The sequence below is a fragment of the Tamandua tetradactyla genome, chromosome 1 (genome assembly GCF_023851605.1).
Source record: "Tamandua tetradactyla isolate mTamTet1 chromosome 1, mTamTet1.pri, whole genome shotgun sequence".
Taxonomy (NCBI): domain Eukaryota; kingdom Metazoa; phylum Chordata; class Mammalia; order Pilosa; family Myrmecophagidae; genus Tamandua; species Tamandua tetradactyla.
This window is the reverse complement of record NC_135327.1, coordinates 177,829,251-177,855,678: the sequence shown is the minus strand read 5'-3', so window position 1 is coordinate 177,855,678 and position 26,428 is coordinate 177,829,251. Positions and strand designations below refer to the sequence as shown.

At 39.3% G+C, this 26,428-nt stretch overlaps 1 protein-coding gene and 1 pseudogene across 3 annotated transcripts in view; one reads left to right on the top strand and one right to left on the bottom strand.

Moving 5' to 3' along the window:
• Window positions 1-7,380: 7,380 nt before the first annotated feature.
• The window catches only part of WDR91 (WD repeat domain 91), a 36,112-nt gene continuing 17,064 nt past the window's right edge, over window positions 7,381-26,428 (top strand). The window contains exons 1-6 of one of the 3 annotated variants that reach the window (XM_077140729.1): window positions 7,381-7,553; window positions 9,640-9,819; window positions 10,556-10,616; window positions 12,113-12,195; window positions 13,181-13,311; window positions 14,510-14,675. In XM_077140729.1, coding sequence (XP_076996844.1) covers window positions 7,431-7,553; window positions 9,640-9,819; window positions 10,556-10,616; window positions 12,113-12,195; window positions 13,181-13,311; window positions 14,510-14,675 — 744 coding nt within the window. In that variant the 5' untranslated portion in view covers window positions 7,381-7,430. The other 2 variants (XM_077140652.1, XM_077140818.1) reach the window with 2 other exon arrangements.
• On the bottom strand, window positions 18,032-18,856 carry LOC143679578 (dnaJ homolog subfamily B member 9 pseudogene; annotated as a pseudogene).

The window sequence follows — 26,428 nt, the reverse complement described above, 5'->3', positions numbered from 1 at the left end:
ATGGTATGGATATACCACAGTTGGTTTAACCATTCACCCACTGAAGGACATCTGGATTGTTTATAGTTCTTGGCTATTACAAACAAAGCTGCTATGAATATTAATGTACAGGTTTCTATGTGAACATAAATTTTCATTTCTCTGGGGTAAATGGTCAACAGTGCAGTTACTGAGTTGTATGATAATCTCATATTTAGTTTTATAAGAAACTGCCAAACTGTTTTTTGGAATGTGAGTCATAGATTTTTAATAAAGAATGTGACTATTTCTCTAAGTAATTAATATTCTTAAAAAACAAGATTTTAATTTCTACATAACATTGTGAAGAATGGATGTAGCACAATATACTTAAACCTTCCCTAATGTTGGACATTTTGGTCATTTCAGACTTTTTCCCTGTAAAAATGAGTAGCAGACTCCTGCTTGTGGAACAAGCAGGTGTGAATAAGTTGTGGCCTCTGAAGAGTAGGCCAGTTGGAATAGATTCTTGCAGGATGCAAGAATCTGAAAGAAAGACGGATTCATGCTAAATTCACTGTAGAGGGGCCTGAGGGAGATATCAGGAGGCTACCTTATTCATCTTTCAATGAGAAATATAACTGTCACATGTATAGGAAGGGCTCACGGTAGCACTGGTATAAATAACACCCTCTTCCACTTACACTGAGTGTTAGTTTACAAGCTGCCAGAATGCGATATACCAGAACTGGAATGGCCTTTAAAAAGGGGAATTTAATAAGTTATAGATTTACAGTTCTAAGCCTATAAAAGACATCCAGGGAAAGTTACCTTAATTCAAGGAAGGTTGATGGGTCTGCAACACCTCTGTTAGCTGGATAGGCACGTGGCTGGCCATCTACTGATCCCTTGTTCCTGGGCTCCATTGCTTTCAGTCTCTGTTTCTGTGGGGGTTACTCACTTTTGTTCTCATCTCTTGACTTCTTTGGCTCTCTCCAGGTTCTGTCTTGCTTAAAATATCATGGTGATATCTGCTGGGCTCCAAGCATCTCGAAACATCCATGTTTGTTCTCTGAAGCAACTGTTCTCCAAGAGTCTTCATCTGCTCTCTCTGTTGGCTCTTGAGGTTTCTGTCATTCCAGAAACATTCCAAATGTTTCCTTTTAAAGGATTCTAGTAAACTAATCAAGACCCATTTGGAATGGTTGGGGTCACCTCTCCATCTACTCAAAAGGTCACACACCACAAATGGGCATGTGACCACCTGGGCCACATCTCCATGGATATAATCTAATCAAAAGTTTCCACTGACAGTATGGAATCAGGATTAAAACATGACTTTTCTGGGGTACATAATACTTTCAAACCAGCACATATTGGGAGACATCAGAAGCCACCTTTTAGTTTACCATTAGAAAGACAGTGAAATGCCACAAGTTTTCCATAGAGTCAAGTGGCAAGGGAACCAGATGGTTCCTTAGTGACCCTGGGAGCAGGAAGACAGGAGTGGGAAGCCTCTCAAGGCCCCATTCCAGCATTCTGAATGCATCCTTCTCATCTTGAGAATGGCCTTTCCAGAGGGATAAAACAGAGGAGTTTGTTGGCTGCCCTGTGCATGCTTAACCACGGTCACTCTCTTGATTTCTGTATGTCTGTGGCTAAAATCTGTTGTGATTGACCAACCTTTCTTTGGTTAATTAACGCCCTCAGTTAAGTCCTGTGAGTCTAGTAGCTTTCCTCCCTCTTTCCACTGATTTTGAATATTTGGACTCTGATTTGTCTTGAGTTGATTTTGCAGTTAATATTTGGACTCTGATTTGTCTTGAGTTGATTTTGCAGTTTAATTCCCAGTGGAAAACAGTTTCCTCATTCTAAGTTCTTGGAGGATACACGCCTGCAGCCTCTACATACAACTTACACTATTATTTCATTATTACATATAACTTGCACTCTTATAAATAACCTATTCTGTATGAATCTTGGCATTTAGTATTAGAAGCGAAGTATTAGAAGTGGAATTATTGGGTTAAAGTCTATGGATATTTTGAGATTCTTGATCATTTCTAATTGTTCTACAGGAGAGTTGATTTCCACTCATCCTGAGCTGAACAAAAGCACTCATTTCATGTCCATTAATAACAGATAATGCTTTTTAAAATGCTAATTTTATGGATAAAAGGGGGTGTTTATTTGAATTTGTATGTTTTTTATTTTCAGCGAGCCAAACGCTAACACATAAATAGGATGCCTCCTACGGCAAGCTTGAGGACTACCAATAGAGACCCTGTGAATTGCTGAAAGGGTAATGGTGGGCCACCTCTGGTTTTGAGAATAACTTTTTCTGGCACTGTCCACAGTAAGAAAAGATTTCTCTACCAAACGCTGTGACCATGGAAGCTCTGTATTGCGGGTGTGACTGCAGTAGTGTGAATATTCATCACTCATTCATTCAACAAACAGCTACTGAGGATCTTCTACTTTCAAGGCACTCTGTCAGGCACTAGGGATACCAGAATCAGCAAGACACAGTCTTTTCTCTCAGGAGTTGTGCAGCCAAGGACATGAGACAGAGTTACAAGCATATCCAGGGTGTTACGCCAAGGGAATAGAGAGGGAGAAACACTTAGTGTTACCTGAGGAGTAAGGGCAAGGGTTGTCTATGTTGAGTCTTAAAGGATAGTAAGAGTTTAGGTGAACATTAGAATTAGGTAGAATTAGGCAAAGAATTAGAGAAAAGTAAATTTGAGAAATTTATCTGACAGATGGCAGTCTAGAGCATTAGGAAGAAAGGACAGTGTTCTAGTTTGCTAGCTGCTGGAATGCAATATATCAGGAACAGAATGGCTTTTAAAAGGGGAATTTAATAAGTTGCTAGTTTACAGTTCTAAGGCCGAGATAATGTCCCAATCAGAACAAGTCTATAGAAATGTCCAATTTAAGGCATCTGGGGAAAGATACATTGGTTCAAGAAGGCCGACGATGTTCAATATTTCTCTCTCAGCTGGAAGGGCACATGGCGAACATGGAGGCATCAGCTGGCTTTCACGTGGCTCTACCAAAAAGGGACTCTCTCCAAAATGTTTCCTCTTTTAAAGGATTCCAGTAAGCAACTCCACCCTCAGTAGGTGGAGACACACCTCCATGGAAATCATCTAATCAAAAGTTACCACCCACAATTGGGTGGACCACATCTTCATGGAAACAATCAAAATTCTTCCACCCAGCAATATTGAATGAGGATTAAAAGGAATGGCTTTTCTGGAGTCCACCACAGATTCAAACTGGCACAGACAGTCAGGATAGGTAAGGGGAGAAGGCAAAATTCTAAAGTAACCCCAGATCCTTGGATAGCTGCAGGTGCTATTGGCACTTATCAGTGATTCTCAAACCTATGTGTGCCTAAGAAACATTTAGAACTTGCTCCAAATGCAAATTACCAGGCGTCATCCCAAGAGATTCTGCTTGAGTAGGTCTGGGTTGGTCACAGGAATTTGTAATTTTAATAAGCCTCAGATAATTCTGATGCAGGTGGTGATATGACATTTTGGAAAAACAGGAGCCAAATTCTACAATCTAATGTAGCAGAAAAAAAGTCTCATTCACTATTCTGAACTCAGAATCTTTATAAATGCTTCTAAATTGAAATTCTACAGTTGAACTTGATATGATTATAGGCTACCTAAGTGTAAATATCTCTGGGGTACATTTGGGTAGGAGCTTAGGAGGAAGGTTTGCACGGGAGTTAAGATTTGGGAGTTGTCAGTATACAGATAACAGTTGAAGTTTCCAGATGGGAGTGAAGCAGGATGCCCATGTTCCAGGTCCCAGTAGTGTCTGTTTGGTCCTGTTTATTTTGGCTTCTACCAAAACGAGGGTGTATGGATGTTCCTCAGACTCTTCACATCTCAAAATTAACATGTCCAAACCTCACTCATCATCTCTCCCCTCAAAGTTGCTGCTCCTGTGTTCTCTCCATGAATGACCCCCCCCCCATCCACCTGGATACCAGTCCAGAAACCTGCCCAGCCATTGACTACCCCTGTTACTCACTCATCTCAGCTAATAAGTCACCAAGTCCAGTTGATTTCACCTCTCAATCTCTCTCAAATCCACCCCATGCTCTTCATCCTCACTGCCACCAATCTTGTCTCGCCTCTGGGTTGGACTGCAACAACTCCTAAATGGTCTCTATCCTTGCTTCCAGCCCTGCTCCCCATCCACTCCAGCCTCCGTCCTGCAGCCAGAGTGTGAGTGCTGATCCAATCATCTGGCTCCCCTAACCAGCTAGTGCTGAAGGCAGGAACCTTGCCCTTGCTTGGTTATGTCCCTGACACCTAGCATAAGTGCCTGGTACCTAACAGGTGATCATTACATGTATGTATGCATACATTTATTTTTTATTCTAATAATATATACATTATACAATTTCCCGTTATAAATTTTTACAAACACTTCCCTTTCCCCAACCCTTCCCCTTCCTGTAGTAACCTCTAATCTGCTTTTATCATTGTATATTTGCTATTTCTAGTCTTCTCTTATAAGTAATAAACAACTTTTATCCTTATGTGTCTTGCTTACTTCACTAAGTATTTTTTCTATGTTCTTCCATGATGCACACGTCTCATAACTTCATTTTTTCCTACAGCTGTATAATACTCCATTGCATGAACGTACCACATCTTGTTTATCCATTCATCACCACCATCCATTATCAAGACTCTTCCATCACCCCAAACAGAACCTCTGAACACATTAAGCATGAACTCCCATTCCCCACCCCTTAGGCTTGCCTTGGTAAACTGTACTCTACTTTCTGTCTGTATGACTTTGCATATTCTGGTTATTTCACACACGTGTAATCATACAACATTTGTCCTTTTGTTTCTCACTTTTTCATTCAATGTGATGTCTTTAGGATATTGTCACATGGATCAGAACTTTATTCCTTTTTACAGCTGAATACTATTCCGCTGTATGCATATACCACATTCTGTTTACCCATTTATCTGTTCATGGACACTTGGGTGGCTTCCACCTTTTGGCTATTATAAATAATGCCATGAACACTGGTGTATAAATATCTGTTCGAGTTCCTCTTTGAATACTTTTGTGTGTATATCTAGAAGTGGGATTGCTGGGTCATATGATAGTCTATGTTTAACTTTTTAAGGAACCATAAAATTGTCTTCCTCATTAAATGTTTATCTTCCTCATGTTCCTTGGCTTCCCTTCTCTCCCAGATCTAGGGTTCAAAAGCAAAGATAAGTAATTAGATCAGAAGAAGAGAGAGTTTGTGATTAACCTTATGGATAGCTGCATAGTTTCTTGTTCATAATAGGCTGTGGTGGGCCTGAGGGCACCTTCTTAAATGAACCCTAAGGTACCTGCTCCTTTCATAGCAGGCACTAGCACATAAGTAATAATGGATTAATCCCATCAACCATTGTAGCTAACGAATAAACTGGAGAATCTGGTATTTTTTCAGGTTACATAAAGGCAGTTCAGTTAAGTGTCTCCAGCTGTCTTTTTAAAAATGAGGGAAATGGTATCCAGGGAAGATGGGGAAGAGTAATGCTTTGGACAGGAAACATGCAAGAGGCCAACAGTGCCTAGATTCAGGAGTCATCCAAAAGTTTATTCTTTCTCTGTTGGGCTTTCCTGCCTGAAAGTGGCCGGGTCCTCATTGAAATTGCCTTTATTCATGGCTTCAACAAATATTATTGATTATCTTTTATAACCCAGACACTGTTTTAGGCTCTGAGGATATAGTAGCTAACAATACTTACATAAATCTCTGCTTTTATGGAACTTATATTTTAGTGGGGGGTAAGTGCTACAAAAGTAAAATGCATGGTTCGCTAGATAGTGCTAAGTGCTATGGAGAAAGATACAGCAGAATACTGTGGATAGAACTCTGAGGGTGAGGATATTGCTATTTTATACAGGAAGTTCTTAGAAGGCTTCTCTGATAGGGTGACATTTGAGCAAACAAGTGAAGGAGGAGAGGGAGTCATCCATTAAATGTCTGGGAGAAGACATTGTAGGTAAAGGAGAAAGCTTGTCCTAAGGCCAAGAGTAACTGCCGGCCATGAATATCTTCTCTCATTGCTCAGAAAACCAGGCTTTGGTCTGGGAAGTTCCATGGCAGGTGGACGTGGGAGAGGTGGGAGCTGTGGCTAAACATTTCATGTGCCCTAGGGAAACCAAACTTATGACTTTCCTGTAGATGGAGTTTTTGCAATAGTTTTATGTCCTCGGGATTTCCCTTCACTTTTGATGACATGAGGTTTCAAGGAAAAATTTGCTCTGGTCCTTCCTGGAGTCATAGATGAGCCTCTCCTTTCCTGCCCTGCAGGGACAGGGCTGGTTTGCCTGGGGCAATCTTACACCTGTACAGATAGGTAAAGGAGACAGATCAGAACAAGTGTCTACCTTATTTTGCTGTGGCTTGCTCTTTTGTTACCTTTTTAGGTTTCTCAAATGCAGATCAGGGTCCCCTTTGGAGCTGAATCTCCCTATAGCAGGACTGAAGTGATAGTAATAATTTTGAGTTGTACTATGACAAATACAAAAACTTCTATCATTAGAGAGAAGGAGAAGGGAACAAACATTTATTGTGTTTCAGCCATTATGCTAGGTCTTTTACCCACATCATTTCATTAAATTTCCATTACTATACTGCAAGGTTGTGCTTTTGTCACCATTCTACAGATGTGAAAAGTACAGATGGTAAATTTTCCTGCTTACAAAAATATATACCCTTAGTAAAATTTTCAAACAATAAAAATGTAAAACTAGCAAGCGAAAGTCCGTCAGAATCTCACCTCTCAGAGGAAACCACTATAAACAACTGCTGTGTAATCTCTTAATTTTAAAAATGTATTCGCACTCATCCTCTTCCCTCGTCCTCCCAAGAAAATGGGATTGTACTAAGAGTTCTGAAACTTGCCTTTTTTTTTTCTTAACAGTATATCTTGGTTATCTTGCCAGGTAATTAATTATTCTTATTAACGGAGGCAGGGCTTTGGAGGGTCTTTGATGACATCTGGCTGTCCGATTTCACACAAATGAGGGCAGAGGACAGAGCGACGTGAGGCCAATAAGCAGGGCTCCTTACGCCACTGCCCGCACTGTGACTATCAGGGATGTTCTCCAAGGTTCAGCCCTACTTGGGAGTGGCTTGGGCGGCCTCTGCGGCTTTGAGTAACCGAGATGACAAAGCCACCGCCCTCACTGCCAGGAAAATCAGGCTCTTCTAGTCACTCGCCTGGGAGGCAGCCTGCAGCGAGGTCGAAAAGCTGCGGGGGAAAGGGCGAGGCTCCGGCCGAGGGGCGGGGCCGACTGCGCGTGGCGCGCGGGTGCGTGCGTGCTGGTAGGTCGGCCGCGGCGTGACGCGCTGGGCGCCCGGCCCCGCCCCAGGCCCGTCGAGCCGTCCCTGCTCGGTCGCGGCACCTCTAGGCGCTGGCTGAGCGATGGCGGAGGCTGTGGAGCGCACTGACGAGCTGGTCCGCGAGTACCTGCTGTTCCGCGGTTTTACGCACACGCTGCGGCAGCTCGACGCCGAGATCAAGGCGGATAAGGAGAAGGGGTTCCGGGTGAGCGTCCCGGGAGCGCGTTGCGGGCAGAGGCGGTCCGGAGGGAGCCCCGGAGCGGGCTCTTCTGCAGCGCAGCCCTCTGGGGCGGGAGCGGCCCTGTCAGCCGCGCCTGGGGGGTACCGTAGCCATCAGCGTGTGGCCTGGCTTGACGATGAGGAACAGAGGCCTTGAATGGGGACATGACTTTTCTGAAGTTGCCCAGCTAGTCAGGAGCATCTTCGACACTAGAGCCCGAGAGTCCTGATTCCCGGTGCAGGTCTCGGTTCTCCACCCAAGCCGCGGAGCAGGTGGGCCGGTCATTTGGCCAGGATGACGATAAGATTTTAGGAGCCAAGTTTGGCTCGATTATTGAGTTTTGGCAACAGAAATAGTCCCGAGTTTGCTTCCGCTGGCTTTGGGAGATTACGGGTCTGCAGCCCCCAATGCTAACTGGGTTCAAGTATCTGTTCTGTTTGTTTCACATTGCCCTGTAAAGCGACTCACTGGCAGTTTTGCTTCTACAGCTGAGGAATATCTCACTGTACATTTTAGAACGTGTACTTCCCCTGCTCTGACATGATTTTTCCGTCGAGAGGTTCTTGGAATTTATATTGTGTGTATGTTTGTGATTTGCATGTGTGTTTGTTAGCTGACTTCAGATGGTGTTGGCAGGTGCATTAAGAGAGACAGGAAAGCTAGCAAGAGCACTGGATAGGAGCTAGACCTGTTTTCTAGTCTTGCCAAAGTAAGTGGCTGCTTAATAGCAAAAGCAAACCATTTTATTGCTCCAGGTCTCAGTGTATCTATAAAGTAGGGGGATTGGGTTGGTATTCAAGACCTTTTCCAGATTGCCTGCCCTCTGGTTGTTATTGCTTCTCATAAGGTGATTTCTTCCTTGATTTAACTTTGAAGCAGTTACCAGGGCTTTGGTGGTACATTGATGGTTTGAAAGATTTGTTGCACCTCATGGTGAAGCTTAGAATTCTGGAATTGTGGAGCTGGGAGGAGGACCATGGAGATTGTCTCAATCCAACTTTTAAAGTTTTATTTATTTATTTATTTTTAATTTTTTTATTAATTAAAGAAAAAAAAAGAAATTAACCCAACATTTAGAAATCATTCCATTCTACATATGCAATCAGTAATTCTTAACATCATCACATAGATGCATGATCATCATTTCTTAGTACATTTGCATCGATTTAGAAGAAGAACTAGCAAAACAACAGAAAAAGATATAGAATGTTAATATAGAGAAAAAAATAAAAATAATAATAATAGTACAAAAAAAAGACAAACAAACAAACAGACAGACAAAAAAAAACCTATATCTCAGATGCAGCCTCATTCAGTGTTTTAACATGATTACTTTACAATTAGGTGTTATTATGCTGTCCATTTTTGAGTTTTTGAATCTAGTCCTGTTGCACAGTCTATATCCCTTCAGCTCCAATTACCCATTATCTTACCCTGTTTCTAACTCCTGCTGGACTCTGTTACCAATGACATATTCCAAGTTTATTCTCGAATGTCGATTCACATCAGTGGGACCATACAGTATTTGTCCTTTAGTTTTTGGCTTGACTCACTCAGCATAATGTCCCTCGGTCCATCCATGTTATTACATGCTTCATAAGTTTATTCTGTCTTAAAGCTGCATAATATTCCATCGTATGTATATACCACAGTTTGTTTAGCCACTCGTCTGTTGATGGACATTTTGGCTGTTTCCATCTCTTTGCTATTTATTTATTTTTAAATACAAGGCAACAGAGAGTAGACAGTTGAAGTGATATTGCCAAGGTAGTAGAGCAAGTCAGAGGCAGAGCCAAGAGTCCAACCCAGATGTCTTGATCTGAGCCACAGCCCCCCTTTTACACACCAGATTTCCAGGCTTGTTTATTGGGTTCAACCACACATCTAACATCAAAGAGTAACTTGAAAGCTAACATGTGTTTTCAGATTTTTATAGTGCTTAGAAAATGAAACAAAACAAAACAAAACATCCAGAAGCCATAGCAGGAGGAAAAAGCTGTACTGACTTTGTGGAGGGAAGGGAGAATTCCCTTCTTTCACTGCCTTGGCCATTCCATCTTTCTCTTACCAGGTGGACAAGATTGTGGACCAGCTACAACAATTGATGCAGGTGTATGACCTGGCTGCCCTTCGGGATTACTGGAGCTACCTGGAGCGTCGGCTCTTCAGTCGCTTGGAAGATATATATAGACCCACCATCAACAAGTTGAAAACAAGCCTGTTCCGCTTTTATCTTGTCTATACAATCCAGGTACTTGATGATTCAGGGGTTCTGCTTTGTTTGGTAGAGAGAGCTCTTTGGTCCAGAAATAGATTTTCTCTTAACCCCAAGAGAGGACTGTGTATATTATTATGGGAAAAAGTGGAGCAGTTATGAGTACAAATTATTTTTCACTGTTTTCCTGTTTTTTTTCTTTCCCATCATCTGTAAATCATCTGACTGGTCTTTCCCATTCATATTTCCCCTCTTGTTTTAAGCATGTTAGCCTGGGTGGATGATTTTAAGAATATAAGTAGTTGGCTTAAATTTTGACTAATGAAGATTATAGTTGACCTGGGGAATAAGTCACTTAGATTATTTGAAAATAAACTAGGGATTAATTTGCAGGATGGCATTTATTATCAGAACTTCAGTTTCAGCAGGGTTTGAAATTCCAAGGTATTTGAGAAAAGAGTTTATTTTTTATTTTCCTTTATTTTATGGATCTACATTTGTATATAAGATGTTTGGCCACTTACCTGGCCAACATCCAAAGTCTCTCTGATGTGTAGTGTTGAAGAATCTTACCTCTGGACTTCTGTCTCTTCTTCTCTTTGCTACTGCCTTTGTGTCGTGGCAGACAAACAGAAATGACAAGGCTCAGGAGTTCTTTGCTAAGCAAGCTTCAGAGCTCCAGAACCAGGCTGAGTGGAAGGATTGGTTTGTCCTGCCCTTCTTGCCGTCCCCAGATACCAACCCCACCTTTGCTACTTACTTCTCCCGACAGTGGGCCGACACCTTCATTGTGTCCCTGCACAACTTCTTGAGTGTCCTGTTTCAGTGTATGCATATCCTTTCAGCTGCCTGGGAGTATGGGCCCATTCTGAGGTATCTGGCCAGCATAATCAGTGGTTGCTGCTCTTGATACAACCATTTTTTCCACAAAATGCCCTAGGGTCATTGCCATGTATCATGTGATGGGGCTGGAAAATTTGTGGGTATTTTTGTCAGTAGACCAAGGAATCACCAATCTTAGTTCTGATGCTGTGCTCCTAACAGTAATAGCTGACATGCATGGGTGGGGCTATAGTAACAGAGGGGTGTTAGAACCAGACCCCAAGAAAAACTGCAAACCAGGTTGAGGTCCCCTCTGAGCAGAATTAGAACTTCCTGCCTGTGTTAGTATTTTGGTTACTGTCTCTGTCAGTGTTCCTCAACTTACTGGAAGACAGTAGCTTTCAGAATAAATAGGTGGCTATTTAAGCATTAGTGTGTGTATAAATTACAGCCCTCCAAATTTACCATTTTGTTATGGAGTGCCTCAGCTCCTGAGGCCTGAGACCTATACCATTACTCATGCTCTCAGGCTGACTATCTAGGTGAGGAGAAGGGAGTTTATTTTGAACGGGGCTGCCTGGTGAGGCACTGATAAGTTTTGGGGTTGTAGAGGCCCACCCACTAGTAACTGTTTGAACCTCTGAGATGGAACTGTTTTCTGGTGGGCCTAGGAAGGGTGTCTTTTCCAATTTCTCCCTTTCCTTTTGTCTAATGAGTAAGTGTGAATTCTTTTTTCTCCCCCTCCATTTTCCTGGGAACTTTCAATTTAGAGATAGTTATGACATGATCCTATGGGTCTTCCAGGAAAATTAGGAATGTCATTTAGGATCTTTTCATGCAAGAACAGTGCCCTTCAAACCGTATTTGGTTTGAATAGCGTATTTGGGCTACCATTCACTTTTCCAGTACTGAGGCCTTGCCTGCCTTGTGCTATTCCAGACTAAGCCTCTTTGAGGGGGTTGGGGAAGACCCTAAGCTAGAATGCATGTGTTCGTGACATGATGTGTGGCTATGTAATAAGGAGAAAGCTTTCTCCAACTCTAAACCTTGGCTAGGGAAAGGTTTAGTCTGGAGATGGGAAAGCTGAGTGGCCCATTCTTCTGTCTCAGCTGATATAACAGTTGGCAGAATGCCTGTGGAATCACTGGCCTCCAGGGTTACTTTTAGTTGACTGTTTTGTCCTGGCTCAAGCTTAGGCTGTCTTTGAAGTCCACTGGATACTTGGTCTTTATTGCCTGTATTTGGGTGAAAACTCTCAGATTTGGATTTATGTCTCTTCTGTAAACTGGTCAGCAGATTATCATGTGGCTGTGAGTCTGCCTGAAGAAAATCGGAATAAAAGGCGCAGGATCATGGGAGAGACTATTTAATTTATCTCTGAAGAGCCCATGGCACTGACTCTGTACTCTACTCCCGTGTCTCACGTTCAAATGTTTGCTGCTGTGACAGGAGTTTGGGGAGGGCTTTTAACATTTTACGGACAGGTTTATTCTTTAACTTTGTGCACCAGTTCCTGTGATCCTGAACTTTGATGCTGAGTGTCAAAGGACCAACCAGGTTCAAGAAGAAAATGAAGTTCTGCGTCAGAAGGTTTGTTCTGAGCAGGCTTGCTCTTCAGGGAGTATTTCTGCTTTTTATGTGTGAAATTTGGTAGTGGTAATGAGGTTTGAATAAATTTAGGAAGGCCATACTGTTTGCACATGAAAGCGGTCCCCAGGAAGTCATTGTCAGGGGCTTAAGAGCTTTAATAGTCTCAGAAAACCAGAGGCAGGATTCAGATTTTAAAATTGTACATATGTAGCACACACAATATAGTAGTGTAATGAACTTCAAGAAAGAAAAAGCCTATGCATGCCTACCCACTCTCTAACCGATCTATTTTCATTTCTCTAGTTTGTCCTCTAGTCCTTTCCATATATATCTACATATATAATGTTTACAACTCAGATATAATGTAATTGTTTCTACTGAGTCCTGTGTTTCTCTAATTTGATGAAAAGATAGAGCCAAATGATCCAGATTTGCTTTTAAATTTTGTCTGAGAAGTGCTGTGTCCTTGAAGTTATGATGTGTATAGGTTGGCTTTATTTTCAGGAACAGGAAGATTATAAAGGTGTTTAGGTTAGGGGGCTTTAAAATTCTTGGGTTTTGGGAAGTGTGTGTGTGTGTGTGTGTATGTGTGTGCATACAAACTTTAGGCAAAAATTAAAAGTACTATAATTCATTAAATTTTTTTTCATGAGCGTTTTAAAGCCTGATTTTGTAGATTTCAAAGAGCAAAGCAGGATTGGGTGAAGCTGTTTTTCTCATTGAATTCTGGAAAGAGCAAGTCAAATAATAAGAAAGGAAAAAAAAATAGTAAGCTTTATATATCTAACCTCACTATAATCAAGTAATAGCTGCACTTTCCCATTTTTCCAATCCACAATGAACAGAGAGTAGGGAAGATACCCCGAAGATGAGGGCATTTTGAGCCAGTAAGGTTGGGTTTTGGATATGATGTGTCTAGAAATCTTCCTCAGCAGAGGGATGGCTAGGGGAGAACATCATCTAACTCAGCCCCACCCCTACGTAGCTTTTTGCATTGCAAGCAGAAATCCACCAACTGAAGAAAGAGGAGCAACAGCCAGAAGCAGAAGAGCCCTTGGTTCAACACAAATTGCCTCCTTATGTCTCCAGTATGGACCGCCTGGGGGATTCGGAACTGTGAGTGTATATCATGATTCACGGGTGGGAGGGGCATAAGAACCCCTTTTCTCCTCTGTCCTCTATGCTCTTAGCACTGCAGTTTACTTTGACTCCTCGCCTGTGCTCCCCAGCTTCCAGCCAGGAAGAAGTGTCACAGAGTCTCCCTGACACACATTGCTCTTGCTTCAGAGTTTTGTGAATAAGGTCCCCATGGCCTAAAAGGTCCTGGGGGAGTTGTTCCCAAGCTCTCAGCATTTGACCCTGCCCAGAGGTAGGAGGTACTGCACATCTTTTCCAAGGGTCTGTGCATCCAGATACGGATAGCCTTGATATTATAAAATCTTGGGAAAGTTTTCTACATTGAAAGGAATGCCTCATTATATGAAAAGATTGGCAACTAGAGATGTATGTATTCTACAGTAGAAGCATGCACCTGTCTGAGGGTTTAAAGAACTGGGCAGATTGGAAGATAGGTATTTGAGTAAACATAAAAAATAGCCATTGAAGCAGAGGCTGAGGTAGTAATACTAATTATTATGATAGTAGTGACAGTTGAAGAAACAGAGGCACAGAAAGGTCACACAGTTAGTGATTAGTGAGCCAGGATACAAACCCAGGCAGTCACATTCTATACCGAACTCCCAGTGCTGCAACAGATGTAACTGCTCTAGTTTCTGAGCCAATATTGTCCTATAGAAATATAATGTGGACCAAAAGTATAATTCTAAATTTTTTGTAGCCACATTAAACAGAAAGTGATAAAAAAGGTGAACTTAATTTTAATAATATACTTGATATTTAACCTTATATATCCATAATATCATTTATATTTATTACATATTGATTATATAATACATATAAAACATGTATTGAGATGTTTTACATTTATTTCCTATAAGTCTTTGATTCCCAGTGTGTATTTTACACTTACAGCACATCTTGGTTTGTACTAACCACATTTCAGGTGTCCAACAGTGCATCTGGCCAGTGGCTACTGGACAGTGCAACTCTGAACTTTACTTTGGCCCCTGAAGGAGAGCCACAGACCTCACCATTGTATCAGATCAGCTGTCAGCTCCCTTTGGTATAACAAGTAGTGCCAACAGTAATGCAATCTTTTAAAGCCTGGGTGCATGAATCTAGCCTAGGAGGTCTGTGTTCCTGTGTTTTCTGGGTTCCCTCCAGCCCTGTGATTTTGGTTTGTCTGTTTGAGCAGAGCTATGGTGTGCAGCCAGAGAAGCACTTCCCTCTCCCAGTCACCTCGTGTGGGCTTCCTGTCCTCGCTTCTGCCACAGAGCAAGAAGAGTCCCTCGAGGCTGTTGCCTGCTCAAGGGCCCCCTCAGGCTCAGAGCTCAGCGAAGAAAGAGTCCTTCAGCAGTCAGGTAACCAGCAGGTCCCACCTCTCTGCCTTTTGCTTAGTAGCCTCTGACATCTGACTGTACTTGCAGACCTTACTTGTTTGCCCTCACTACATAACTGATTTTTGGGTATGCTGATGAGATCCCTCAGAGACAAATGTTAGCTTTGTAGGATGAGAATATAGATAAGACTTGTTCTGCACTTTTTTCTAGGATCTGCATTAATAAGGAGGTAAATCCGCCTACTGCATTCTCCATTGCACTGTCCCATCCCCCTCCTTGCTTCTGCTTGGAAACTACAGTGAGACAGCAAGCAGACGTGTATGTGCTTTACTGCTTCAAACTCATCACAACCATGTGAATGGGAAATGGCTTCTTTTTCTCAGTTTATAGATGAGGAAATTAGTCCTCAGGGAGATATGGTGGCTTAGATATTGTGTCCTGGAACATACTGGACATACTGCTGATAAAGGGCTATGCCAGGTCTCAGACCCGGCCTCCTACCCCAAGTCCGCTGCTCTCACCACAGTGTGCTCTCACTTTCAAATGTCTGTGGCTCTCCAGTTGAAGTAGGACATTGCTAATGAGAGGAAATATGTTTTGAAGGTCACTCCTCATTTTTCATCAGTTTTCTATGAATTTATGAGGGTTTAATGACTGTGCTTTGGTGATTTATGAGTGAATTCAAGCAATTCTGGAATTTTAAATTTTGGATACTGTTTTGACTATAATCTGCTGAAATGCAATATACCAGAAACTGAATGGCTTTTAAAAAGGGAATTTATTAAGTTGCAAGTTTACAGTTCTAAGGCTGTGAAAATGTCCAGATTAAGGCAAGACTGTAAAAATGTCCAAACCAAGGCATCCAGGGAAAGAAACCCTAGCTTAAGAAGGCCAGTGATGTTTGGGGTTTCTCTCTTAGCTGGAAAGGTACATGGCAACATCTACTAGCTTTCTCTCCAGGCTCCTCCAAAGGCTTCCGCAGGAGCATTTTCTTTCTTCATCTCCAGTGGTCTTTGGCTGTGTGGGCTCTGTTGACTCTATTGGCTCTAAAGCTTCCAAAATGCTTCCCTCTTAAAGGACTCCAGTAAGTAACCCCACTTTGAATGGATGGAGACACATCTTCATGGAAGCCTCCTAAACATGGAAACTACTTAAGCAAAAGTTACTACCCACAATTGGGTGGGCCAGAACTCCTTGGAAACAATCAAGATGATCCCATTCAGTAATACTGAGGTGGGGATTAAAGGCCATGGCTTTTCTGGGGTACATGAAAGTTTCAAACCAGCACGGGTATTATAAAATAGTTTGTGGCTAAAGAGTAAACTATTTTAAGAGTTACCTCTGAGATGAAGTATTTCTTCTATACACTAGTATTTGCTGATTCTGCAAAGGATTTTCATGTTTGTAGAAGTTTGCAAGAGAATCTTTTTTATGCTAGCTTATATCCACAAGAACCAGGAGTCTGACCCACTGGGTATTTTTCATTGCTGAGATGGTCAAAATTATTGCTTTCGGAAATATCTGCCAGAATAGAAGTTTAACAGTGCAGAATTACTCTTTGTTGGTTGGGTAGAACATTTTCTCTGTTAATATGTTTTTATTAGTTATAGATAAAGTAAGTAGTTATAGTCTGTACCTTCCTTTCCTACCACTCTTAGCTAGAGAGCATTTAAAGGTGACAGTTTGGGGCTGCTCAGTGGACCATGGAGGTAGGGGTTTGACCCAATCTGCCAGTAGAACATTGGAATTTTTTTTTCAGCTTGTAAATATATTTCTCTCACTCACACATAATGTTGGATGAGACATTTATTAGTATTAATATGTATCCATGTGGAATATGACATGAAAAAGTGGAGAACTAAAGAAAGAAGTCTATCTGAAAACAAAAGTATACATTTCTTAAGATTTAAAAATATTGCACATGGTAAGGTTGCACAGAAATTACTGGGTGTTTTTACTAACAGAATAAGGATTACTAAATCTTTAGATAAAGATGAATGCAAAGAAGAGGAACCACAAAACAAAATATGTAAATCCTTTTTAAGACTTAGAGTGCTAGTAACTACAAAATGCTTAACCAAGGACCAAACATGTAACAATCTCTTGGCAGTATTCCATAAGTGTTCAACTTTCTTTCAGCCTAAATGACTAGAAGCAAAACAATCATTTAATTTATCACAGTTCCACTGTAAAAAGGCATAATTCTGTAGTAAATATCAAGCCATCCCTTGACTTGTCTAATAAATTTAATTAGAACAAATTGAGAGAATTTTGAAAACCTCTCTAGAAAGTTAACAGATTTCTCAGTCTTTCAGTGGCATTTAACCAAGATACTGCTCTCTTGCACAGTGAATGAAGTACACAGTTTTACATATGTTGGGGATTGAATCATGTACCCCACAAAAGGCATGTTCAGGTCCCAACCCCTGGTTTGTGGGTGTGGACCCCATTGTAAATAGGATCTCTTGGGATGTTACTTCAGTCAAGGTTTGGCCTAACTGAATCAAGGTGGGTTTTAATCTGGGTTACTGGGGTCTGTTAAGAGCAGAATGATATTCAGGCAGAAAGAAAGAGAAGCCACAGGGAGCAACCAGAACCTGGAAGTCAAGGGTACCCAACCCGGAAGAGAAAGAAGATGTCACCATGTGCATTGCCATGTGATGGAAAAGCCAAAGATCCCCAAAGATTGTCAGCCAGCTGTAAGATACCAACCGGAAAGGAAGCAAGCCTTCTAACTTCTGAAGCCGTGAACCAATAAATTCCTGTTGTTAAGCCAAGCCATTGTATGGTATTTGTTTTAGCGACCAAGAAATTAAAACAATTTATATTTAGCAACCCAAGTCAGAGAAGTTTCAAAGCATGTGATTTTACATTGGTAAATGTTTCATTGCAGTAATCATTCATATTCATACAATTGAAATCTACAATAGCTTTTTTTCATAACATTTTTTTTTTTACATGGGCAGGCACCAGGAACTGAACCTGGGTTTCCAGCATGGCAGGCTAGAGCTCTGCCACTGAGCCACCGTGGGGCGCCCTACAATAACTTTGTAAAGTTTAATCTCTAAATATATATCAGGCAAACTCAATCTTCTTGGTAATAAAATTTGCCACATAAATGAACCCAGGGGCAGGTAGAGAAAAAAAAAAAACCAGACAGATTTGTAATGTCTTTAAAAAAAAAAACAACTTTCCTAATCGGGGAAATTAATAATAGGTAATAGCTTAATATTGCTGAATTTATCAAAAACAATTCAAATAAACGTAGTAGCTATATCAGGTTGTTTAAAGTAAATAAAATCATGCAACTTGTCAAAAATAGTTCACAGAAAATTGTTTTGCATCAAAGATAGTGACAAAGAGTCAACTAATTGTATTTAGTGGAACCAACAAAAGTGGAAACAACAAAAGAACAAGTTCTGTCCTGAACATTCAGTGTTAAGTAGAAACTATATTTCTTCTTCCTTGAGTGACAGTCCTGCAGTGCTTGTTAGATCCATGGAATCTTTTTTCAGTCTATACTGTGTGCTGATCAGTGGTGTCAAAGCCACTAAAAGAAAACATTTTCTCACGTCATCATTCTGCCTTCAAAACAAAATTCCTGGAAATGATGCCTTTGTCTACTGGAACCATCCTGGTGTATCTAGAAGTGATTTTCAAAATGCTTCTCTGATGAGAATTTTGATTTTGACCAAAACAGTCTTTGTTATAAAAATTGAAACTTAATGACCTCATGAAAGGACTTCTACCACTTTTGTCCTTTACCATTAGTATAAAGCACTATGTCCAAGCGTATTGTACTCTTTTTGCCAGTTAGCATCTGAGAGCGTGTCATGTGCTCCTGTAATCTCCCTAAATTTTGCTTCAGCTTCAGGACTCTTATTTTCGTCAGGATGGTACTTCATGGCCAAATTGTTGGGCCTTGATTTGGCACTCTGATGCGATTTTGGCATATCTAAGATATCATAACTTTTGGAGGCCAGAATTAATTCTGTAATCATTAAAATGCATAGTGCAAAGGTGAAAACTGGCTGGAATTAGCCATTTCTGATATCCTGCATCCTGGTTGTTGCTACTCCTCCACAGAGCAGTAACACTGGCGAGGCTGGCCCTGGACTCGAAGTGGCACCTTGCTCCCAATCCCTCACCCTGGCCTCTGTGGCCTCCCGGAGCCGGTGTCCACCCCACTGTGACTTGTGCATTAGCCTTATGCTCCTCTGGCATCCACCCCTGCTGAGTCCTCTTTCAGTCTTCTCCCTACTGATGGGGACTTTCAGCACGGCCCTTGTGTTTAGTATTGTTGAACTAAACAGGTTGAGCCACAAGGTAGATGAGAGCCATCGGCTTTGGAGCCAGACAGCTTTCTTTTTAGCTCAGGCTCCTTGTTTATTATCCTTGCTCAGATTGTTTATAAACTCATTCCAATTTGCTTATCTGTGAAATTGAGGTAATAATAATAATTGTGTTTACTTCCTAGGGGTTGATTAATTGAGCTGATTAAAATAAGCCCTTGGTACAAGCAATGCCTGGCAGATTATAACACTCAATAAATTTGGTAATTATTGTAAAATTTGTGAAATACTTGGGTGCTTGAGTACCTGAGTCATTTCTGATCTAAACTGCCACCTGCAAAATCACTATAATCTTAGTATTCCTGAATGTTGAAGCAGTCAAAAATTAGTCACAATTGCTCTTATGATTGTTTTTCTGAAATTTGAACCTTAAAATTAGAATTTCAATTCTGTGGAATGTGGCCAAGTAAGCTTTACTGTTTGTTTTCAGGTATCTCTTACCATATGATATTTTATAAGTGTAATAGGTAATGTATGGAGTGTTGGGTCCCTTGAAATAGGTTTGAAATTGTGAAATTTAGTTTTGTTAACTTAAAATTAAAGAAAATGCAGAAATGGAATTTTTTTTGGGTTAAGCCTGTGGCTTTGGTCTTTATGTATTCAGGAACCTAGTGTCACATGGTGAGGTTGAAATGGAATTAGAAAATTTTTATGCAGTTCAGGGCCAAGAGATGAGGTTAAGAATGTGTAATTTGCCGCAGACTTTCCTTAGCTTGCCTCTAAAATATGCAAAGATTGGGTCACCATGTGGTATGTTAACAGAGCAGAAGTAATCCTCCTTATATTTCCTGAATTGAGATGACAGATGTTTACAACCTGAATAGCCCAATGATCAGGTTGCTTGTTTTTTTAATTGATGATAGATTAATTAAACTCTGTGTAGATATTTTAATTCTAAAAATGACTAGTAGATTTGAGGTTCAAGAAAGTCAGAATTTTAACAGTGGAAGGAAGGTGAAAGGCCATTTAGCCTACCCTTTTTTGTCTTATCAGAGCTCATTCTCTGAAATGATTGTTTCCTATCATGTGGCACTCATTGCCTGCCAAAGTTGCAGTGTTTGCTTATTAGAAAGATATTAGTAGAAACTTCTTTATAATTTTTACTCACTGCTCTTAGCATTGCCCTATGGAGCTATGTAGAATAAGGCTGTCTTCTGCAGGATAATACTTCCTGTCTTTTCCATGCTAAGCACTTTGTTCATTCTTCCCCATTATTTCTCAACTCTTACCCATATGGCATAATTCCTGCATCACTCACCATCAGGGTCCCCCTCCTCTGCAGAAACCTAATTTTTTTCTGCTTCTGTTACTATTTTTTTTCCTAGTCACATAAAGCATCTTTATTTTTCATATGTACAATGCTTAGAAAACAATATTCAATTGGATGAAAGGTTTTAATATATGAACACATATATGAAGAGTGTGTGAAAATGTAAAATGTTAACCATTCTTTTAATAATTTTTATGAAATCAGTTTTCTTGAGTGCTTTTAAAAAATTTTTTTATTGTGAAAAATAGCATATATACAAAAAAGCAATAAATTTCAAAGACACCATGATAATTAGTTATAGGACAGATTTCAGAATTTGGTGTGGGTTACAGTTCCACAATTTTAGGTTTTTCCTTCTGGCTGCTCCAAGACTCTGGAGACTTACAGTTGACTTTTTTTTTTTTTTTTTTTGATGTTAAATATAATATGTATACAAACAAAAGAAAGATAAAACCAGTGGTTTTCAAAGTACATTTCAAAAGTAATTACAGAACAGATTTTCAGACTTTGTTATGGGTTACCATTCCACTATTTCAGATTTTTCCTTTTAGCAGCTCCAAAACACTGGAGGCTAGAAAAAATATATATAGTTTTTATTTTCTGTGAAAAATAACATGTATACAAAAAAGCGATAAATTTCAAAGCACATTGCAACAATTAGTTGTAGAACAGTTTTCAGAGTTTGATATGGGTTACAGTTCCACCACCATTTTAGGTTTTTACTTACAGCTGCTCTAAGATACTAGAGACTAAAAGATTATCAGTGTAGTGATTCAGCAGTTGTACTTTTTTGTTGAAACTACCTTCTCTGTATAACTCCACCATCACCTTTGATCTTTCTCCCATTCTTTAGGAGTGTTTGGTCTATCCCCATTCTACTTTTTCATGTTGTAAGGGGCTCTATTACTATTGATACACAAATCCAACTGTAAAATTATCAGTGTTTTCTCTCCAGTACCAAGTACAGTTAGTTGCATGATCACTTCCTGTGAATGCAGTTGTATGATCACTTCCTTTAATTTTGATGATTTACTCCTTTAATTCAACATAAAATGACATTGGTTTTTAAATAAGTCACATAGCTTTATTAGCTTATTTTAAACTTGTAGCCTTTCTCACATGACTGCCATACTAGAGCTCCCTCCTTTTTCACTATTAAGGAATTACAAATAAAAAGTATAGGCTGTATATTATTGTTAAATTAGCAAGACATACAATGCTTAGGCTTTTGTATTTAACACTTGATCTTAGCCAAAAGGCTGAGAAGTGATAGACTTTTATACTTTAATTTATTTATATATAGCATTGTAAATTTCATTCACATCTGCATCTTTTTTTGTTGTTCTAATTGTGTCATTATTAACTGAAATATTCATGGCATTATTTTTGCAAAATAGACTACAGTGCACTCTATGTGGTCTCAATAAGAATACGGAGGCACAATTAAAAAGAAATGGAAGGCCCTGCAAAACAACAATTTGCAGGCTCTTCTGCATCTCTAGTTGCAATAGCCATGGAGAACACATCAGTAACAGCCTATAGTTTGTGCTCCATTCTCTCCCCACAGCTATAATTCTACCCCTTTCACCCACTGAGTAAGTATATGGACCGTAAATGGAAACTAGTTATTATAGAGATAATCTTTAATTGGCTATAAAGTAAGCAAGTGTCCACAAACTTCTGTACTTGTAATACTTATTAGTATCAAATTACCTCATAACTACTGAAACATAAGAGTAAGAGCAGCTGCCCTCAGGGCTGTTCCAATCGGTCTTGGCAGGGTGGAGAAAAAGAATTACAGAGAAATTCTTTGATTTCTGTGTTATAAGGGCCTGTCTTCTGGGTGACTTTTTTTGCTTTGCTTCAGTTGAGACCAGATTACAGGAACTTGCTCCCTACCCACATTGGTGATTACCTCTCAAGCTCTGTGATTCCCCCCCAATTTACTCAAGCCACCTAAAATTAACTGTCATCTGGGAGAAAGATCAGACGTGAGGGTGGAGTTATACAGAGAAGGTAGGTTTAACAAATGAGTGTGATTGCTGAATCATTATATTGATATTTCTTTTAGTTTCCAGTATCTTAAAGCTGCTAGAAATAAAAACTAAAATTGTGGAATTGTAACCTATACCGAACTCTGAAATCTGTTCTACAACTAATTGTTGCAATGTGCTTTGAAATTTGTTGCTTTTCTGTATATATGTTATTTTTCACAAAAAAGAAAAAAAAAGTCGACTGTGATGGTAAATGCACAGCTATAGGATGATATTGTGAACCATTGATTGTACACTTTGTATGATTACATTTTGTGTAATCTCTTGTGTACCCCAGAAAAGCCATGTCCTTTTAATCCTCACTCAATATGGGTGGGAGCTTTTTGATTATCCATGGAGATGTGACCCACCCAATTATAGGTTGTAGCATTTGATTAGATGATTTCCTTGCAGAGGTGTCTCCAACCATTCAAGGTGGGGTTGCTTACTAGAACTTTTAAGAGGGAACCATTTTGGAAAAAGCTTTAGAGCCCAGGTAGCCAGAGACCTTTGGAGATGAAGAAGGAAAACGCCACCAGCAAAGCTTCATGAAACAAGAAGCTGGGAGAGAAAGCTAGACTTTGTCATGTGCCAGTCCAGCTGAAAGAGAAATCCTGAACTTCATTGGCCTTTTGAAACAAGTATCTTTCCCTGGATGCCTTAACTTGGACATTTTCATAGCTGTGCCTTAATTTGAACATTTTCAGAGCCTTAGAAATGTAAATTTGCAACTTAATACATTCCCCCTTTAAAAAAACTGTTCAAGGGCGGGCCGCGGTGGCTCAGCGGGCAAAGTGCTTGCCTGCTATGCCGGAGGACCTCGGTTCGATTCCCGGCCCCAGCCCATGTAACAAAAACGGAGAAACAGAATACAATAAAACAAGAAAATGTTTAAAAGATGTTTCCCTTTCTTCCTTCCTTCCTTCCTTCTATCCTTCCTTCCTTCTCTCTGTCTTTCCTTTAAAAAAAAAAAAAAAAAAAAAAAAAAACTGTTCAATTTCTCATATATCACATTCTGGCAGCTTGCAAATTAGAATATATGGTATGTGAATATATAATATATCAATAAAAAAATAAATAATTAAAATGAACTAGTATCAAGTTATATCCTCCAGAGAGATATATTAAAATATCTCTTGAGTTGTATGAGACAAATTATGGTAGACTATAATTTAATATAGTTAAGATTTTTGTGAGTTTTGCTCTTTAAACAAAACAAATTAAACTTTCAGTTACCATTTATATCACAGTAAATATTTAAGCTATATATATTTGTAGCGTAAACACAAATTTACCTTAATTTACATTTTGAGTGTTTTGTAGACAGCTGCATTTATTAGCTTCTAATACATTATTATTATTATTGTTCACACTTCTTTAGTGAATAACTAAGATGCAGTTTTAGGAGAGGCTCTCCTCTTTTTAAGAAGGATTTAAGGTCATGCTTGTGTCCGTAGCTCTTTTGGTATAAACTATTCTACTATTACAAAGGTAGTTTTTAATTTGTTCTAGTGCCTTTTTTTAGGCCTATATATATTTTTATTTCGGGATACTGTTCAATACCAGCCTGATGATATACTGGACATCTTTCTTGCCATCTTCACTCATGAGGAAATTGTAGCCTGTGTACTTCTTAACGTGGTATTCTCTGCCTTTGCCAAAGAAGTATTGCAATTGGCTTTTGAATCAGCTAGAGGAATTTGAAGCAGATCTTAAGCCTCTGTGTTCCATCAGGGTGGGCCAGTTGAATTGAGCACTCTTAACACCAAGCACTGAAAAAAAGAAAAGTACCATGTATTTGGTGTAGTGGGTGAATAAGAGAAAGAAAAGAGTACCTGTGTTTCCTCTGTAACAGTTTCTTACCTTTCCTTTATGTAGATAAAATTGTCAACAAGATAATTCATCAGATATCCTGTTTAGAATAGAATAAATCCTGTAGATATCAGGATTTTCCTTCTAGTCACTCATTGCTACTGTAGCTTCATACGTCCTTCAGTCCTTCTGTTCATTCATTTAATCCGTCCTTGAGTACCCAGTATGTGCCAGACAGGGTTCTGGGTACAAGGGATACAAGGTATATAATATAGGAGCTGTGTACAAGTATTGTTAGGTGGATAGCTCTTTGATAACTTTTTATGTATTATTTTTTCCCGTGGAATATGGCCTGTTTAAGATTTCTGTCTCTACTGATAAACTATATTCTCTTGGAAATTATTCATTTCATCTACATTTGCATAAAGGTCTGCCAAGAATTCTTATAATTTAAAAACATTTCTCCCATTGCAATAGTTATTTCCCCTTTGTCATTTTTTTATTTTGTGTATTTGTGCTTTCTCTCTTTTTACTTGATTAAATTAGTTTATGGTCTGCTCTTTGTTGATTTTTTTCCAGAGCCAAGATTTTAATTTATTAATTTTATCTAGTGCTTTTCTGTTCTCTAGCTCATTGTTTCTGCTTTTACTTTTATTAGTTCCTTTATTATGGTTTATTCTTTAGTTGTTTTTCCAGTTGTTCAAGTTATGAATTTAATGAATTTATTTTCCTTCTTTCATTTTCATTGATATTGGTGTATACAGCAATGAATTTTTCTCTGATTACAGGTTTAAATATATCTCATAAATTCTGGTTCATAGTGTTTATTATTATTGTTTAGAAATTCTGTCATTTTTTTATGTTTCCTTTTTCATCTAAGAGTTGTTTATCATAAAAGGTTTTTGGAAAACGTCTAAGGGAAAGGACTTCTTTGTTTTTAATTTCTATTTTTATTTCATTGTGATCAGAGTGATATTTCTACTTTGTGAAATTTACCGATGCATTCTCTGTAACTTAATATATAATTAAGTTTTGTGAATATTCCATGTGTGCTTGAAAGGAAGGGTATATCCATTACCAAAGTATAGGGTCCTTCATATGTCCATAAGATCTACTTATTGATAGTATTTTAGATCTTCTATATCCTAATTATTTTGTCTTTTATATGCAACTGTTTTAGTTTCCTAGGCTACTCAAGCAAATACTATGAAATGGGTTGTCTTAAACAATGGAAATTTATTAGTTTACAGTTTTGAGGCTAAAGGAAAGTCCAAATCAAGACATCATCATCAAAGCAGTGCTTTTCCTCTGAATTCTGGGGCTGACTGTGGGCTCCTCTGTCACATGGCAAGGCACATGGCAGTGTCTCCTGGTCTCTCCCTGTCTGGCCCCTTGGTTCTTGTGGCTTTTTCTCACTCTGTCTGAATTTCATTCCCCTTATAATGGACTCCAGTAAGAGGATTAAGACCCATCCTGATTGAGACGGGTCACACCTTAACTGAGGTAGCCTCATCAAAAGGTCCTGTATACAATGGGTTCACACCCACAGGAATGGATTAAATTTAAGAACATGCTGTTCTAGGGTACATGCAGCTTCACACCACCACAGCAGCAAAGAGTTGAATTTTGCTTTATGACCCTACTTGAAAATCTTTTTTAATAGGCAAATTAAGCTCATTTAATTTGTGTATATGATTGAAAGGAAATTTCAACTGTTATTTTATAATCACTGTATACTGTCTTTCTCTCTGTGTTGTGACTGCTGTTTAAAAAGTTGTTTCGGTATTTGAGAGGTTTATATTTTTGTTTTAGGTATCTGTGCTTACACCTTTCACGGTGCCCTTACTTCCCTTTTTTTCTTATTTAATCTTTTATTATTTAGTTTACCAGTTTTAAAATGTATCCCTTGACTTCCAGTCAATACCAATATAACAATCAAGGATCTTATTATTTTTCCTTTCTTCCTTTTCTTCCAATTTTTTTCAGTTGTATTCTTTACATGTTATGAGAATATATGCTGTTTATATAGTGCTCTTCCATTCATTTCCCCCACTCTTGTTTTAGTTTTAGATCAATGATTAAATATATTAAATGCTTGCCATACAAAAAAGCAATGAATTTCAAAGTACATTGCAACAATTAGTTGTAGCACAGATTTCAGAGTTTTGTATAGGTTACAATTCCACCATCTTTGGTTTTGCTTCTAGCTGCTCTAAGATACTGAAAACTAAAAGAAATACTAATATAATAATTTAGCAGTCATACTCATTTGTTTAACCCTACGTTCTCTGTATAACTCCACCATCA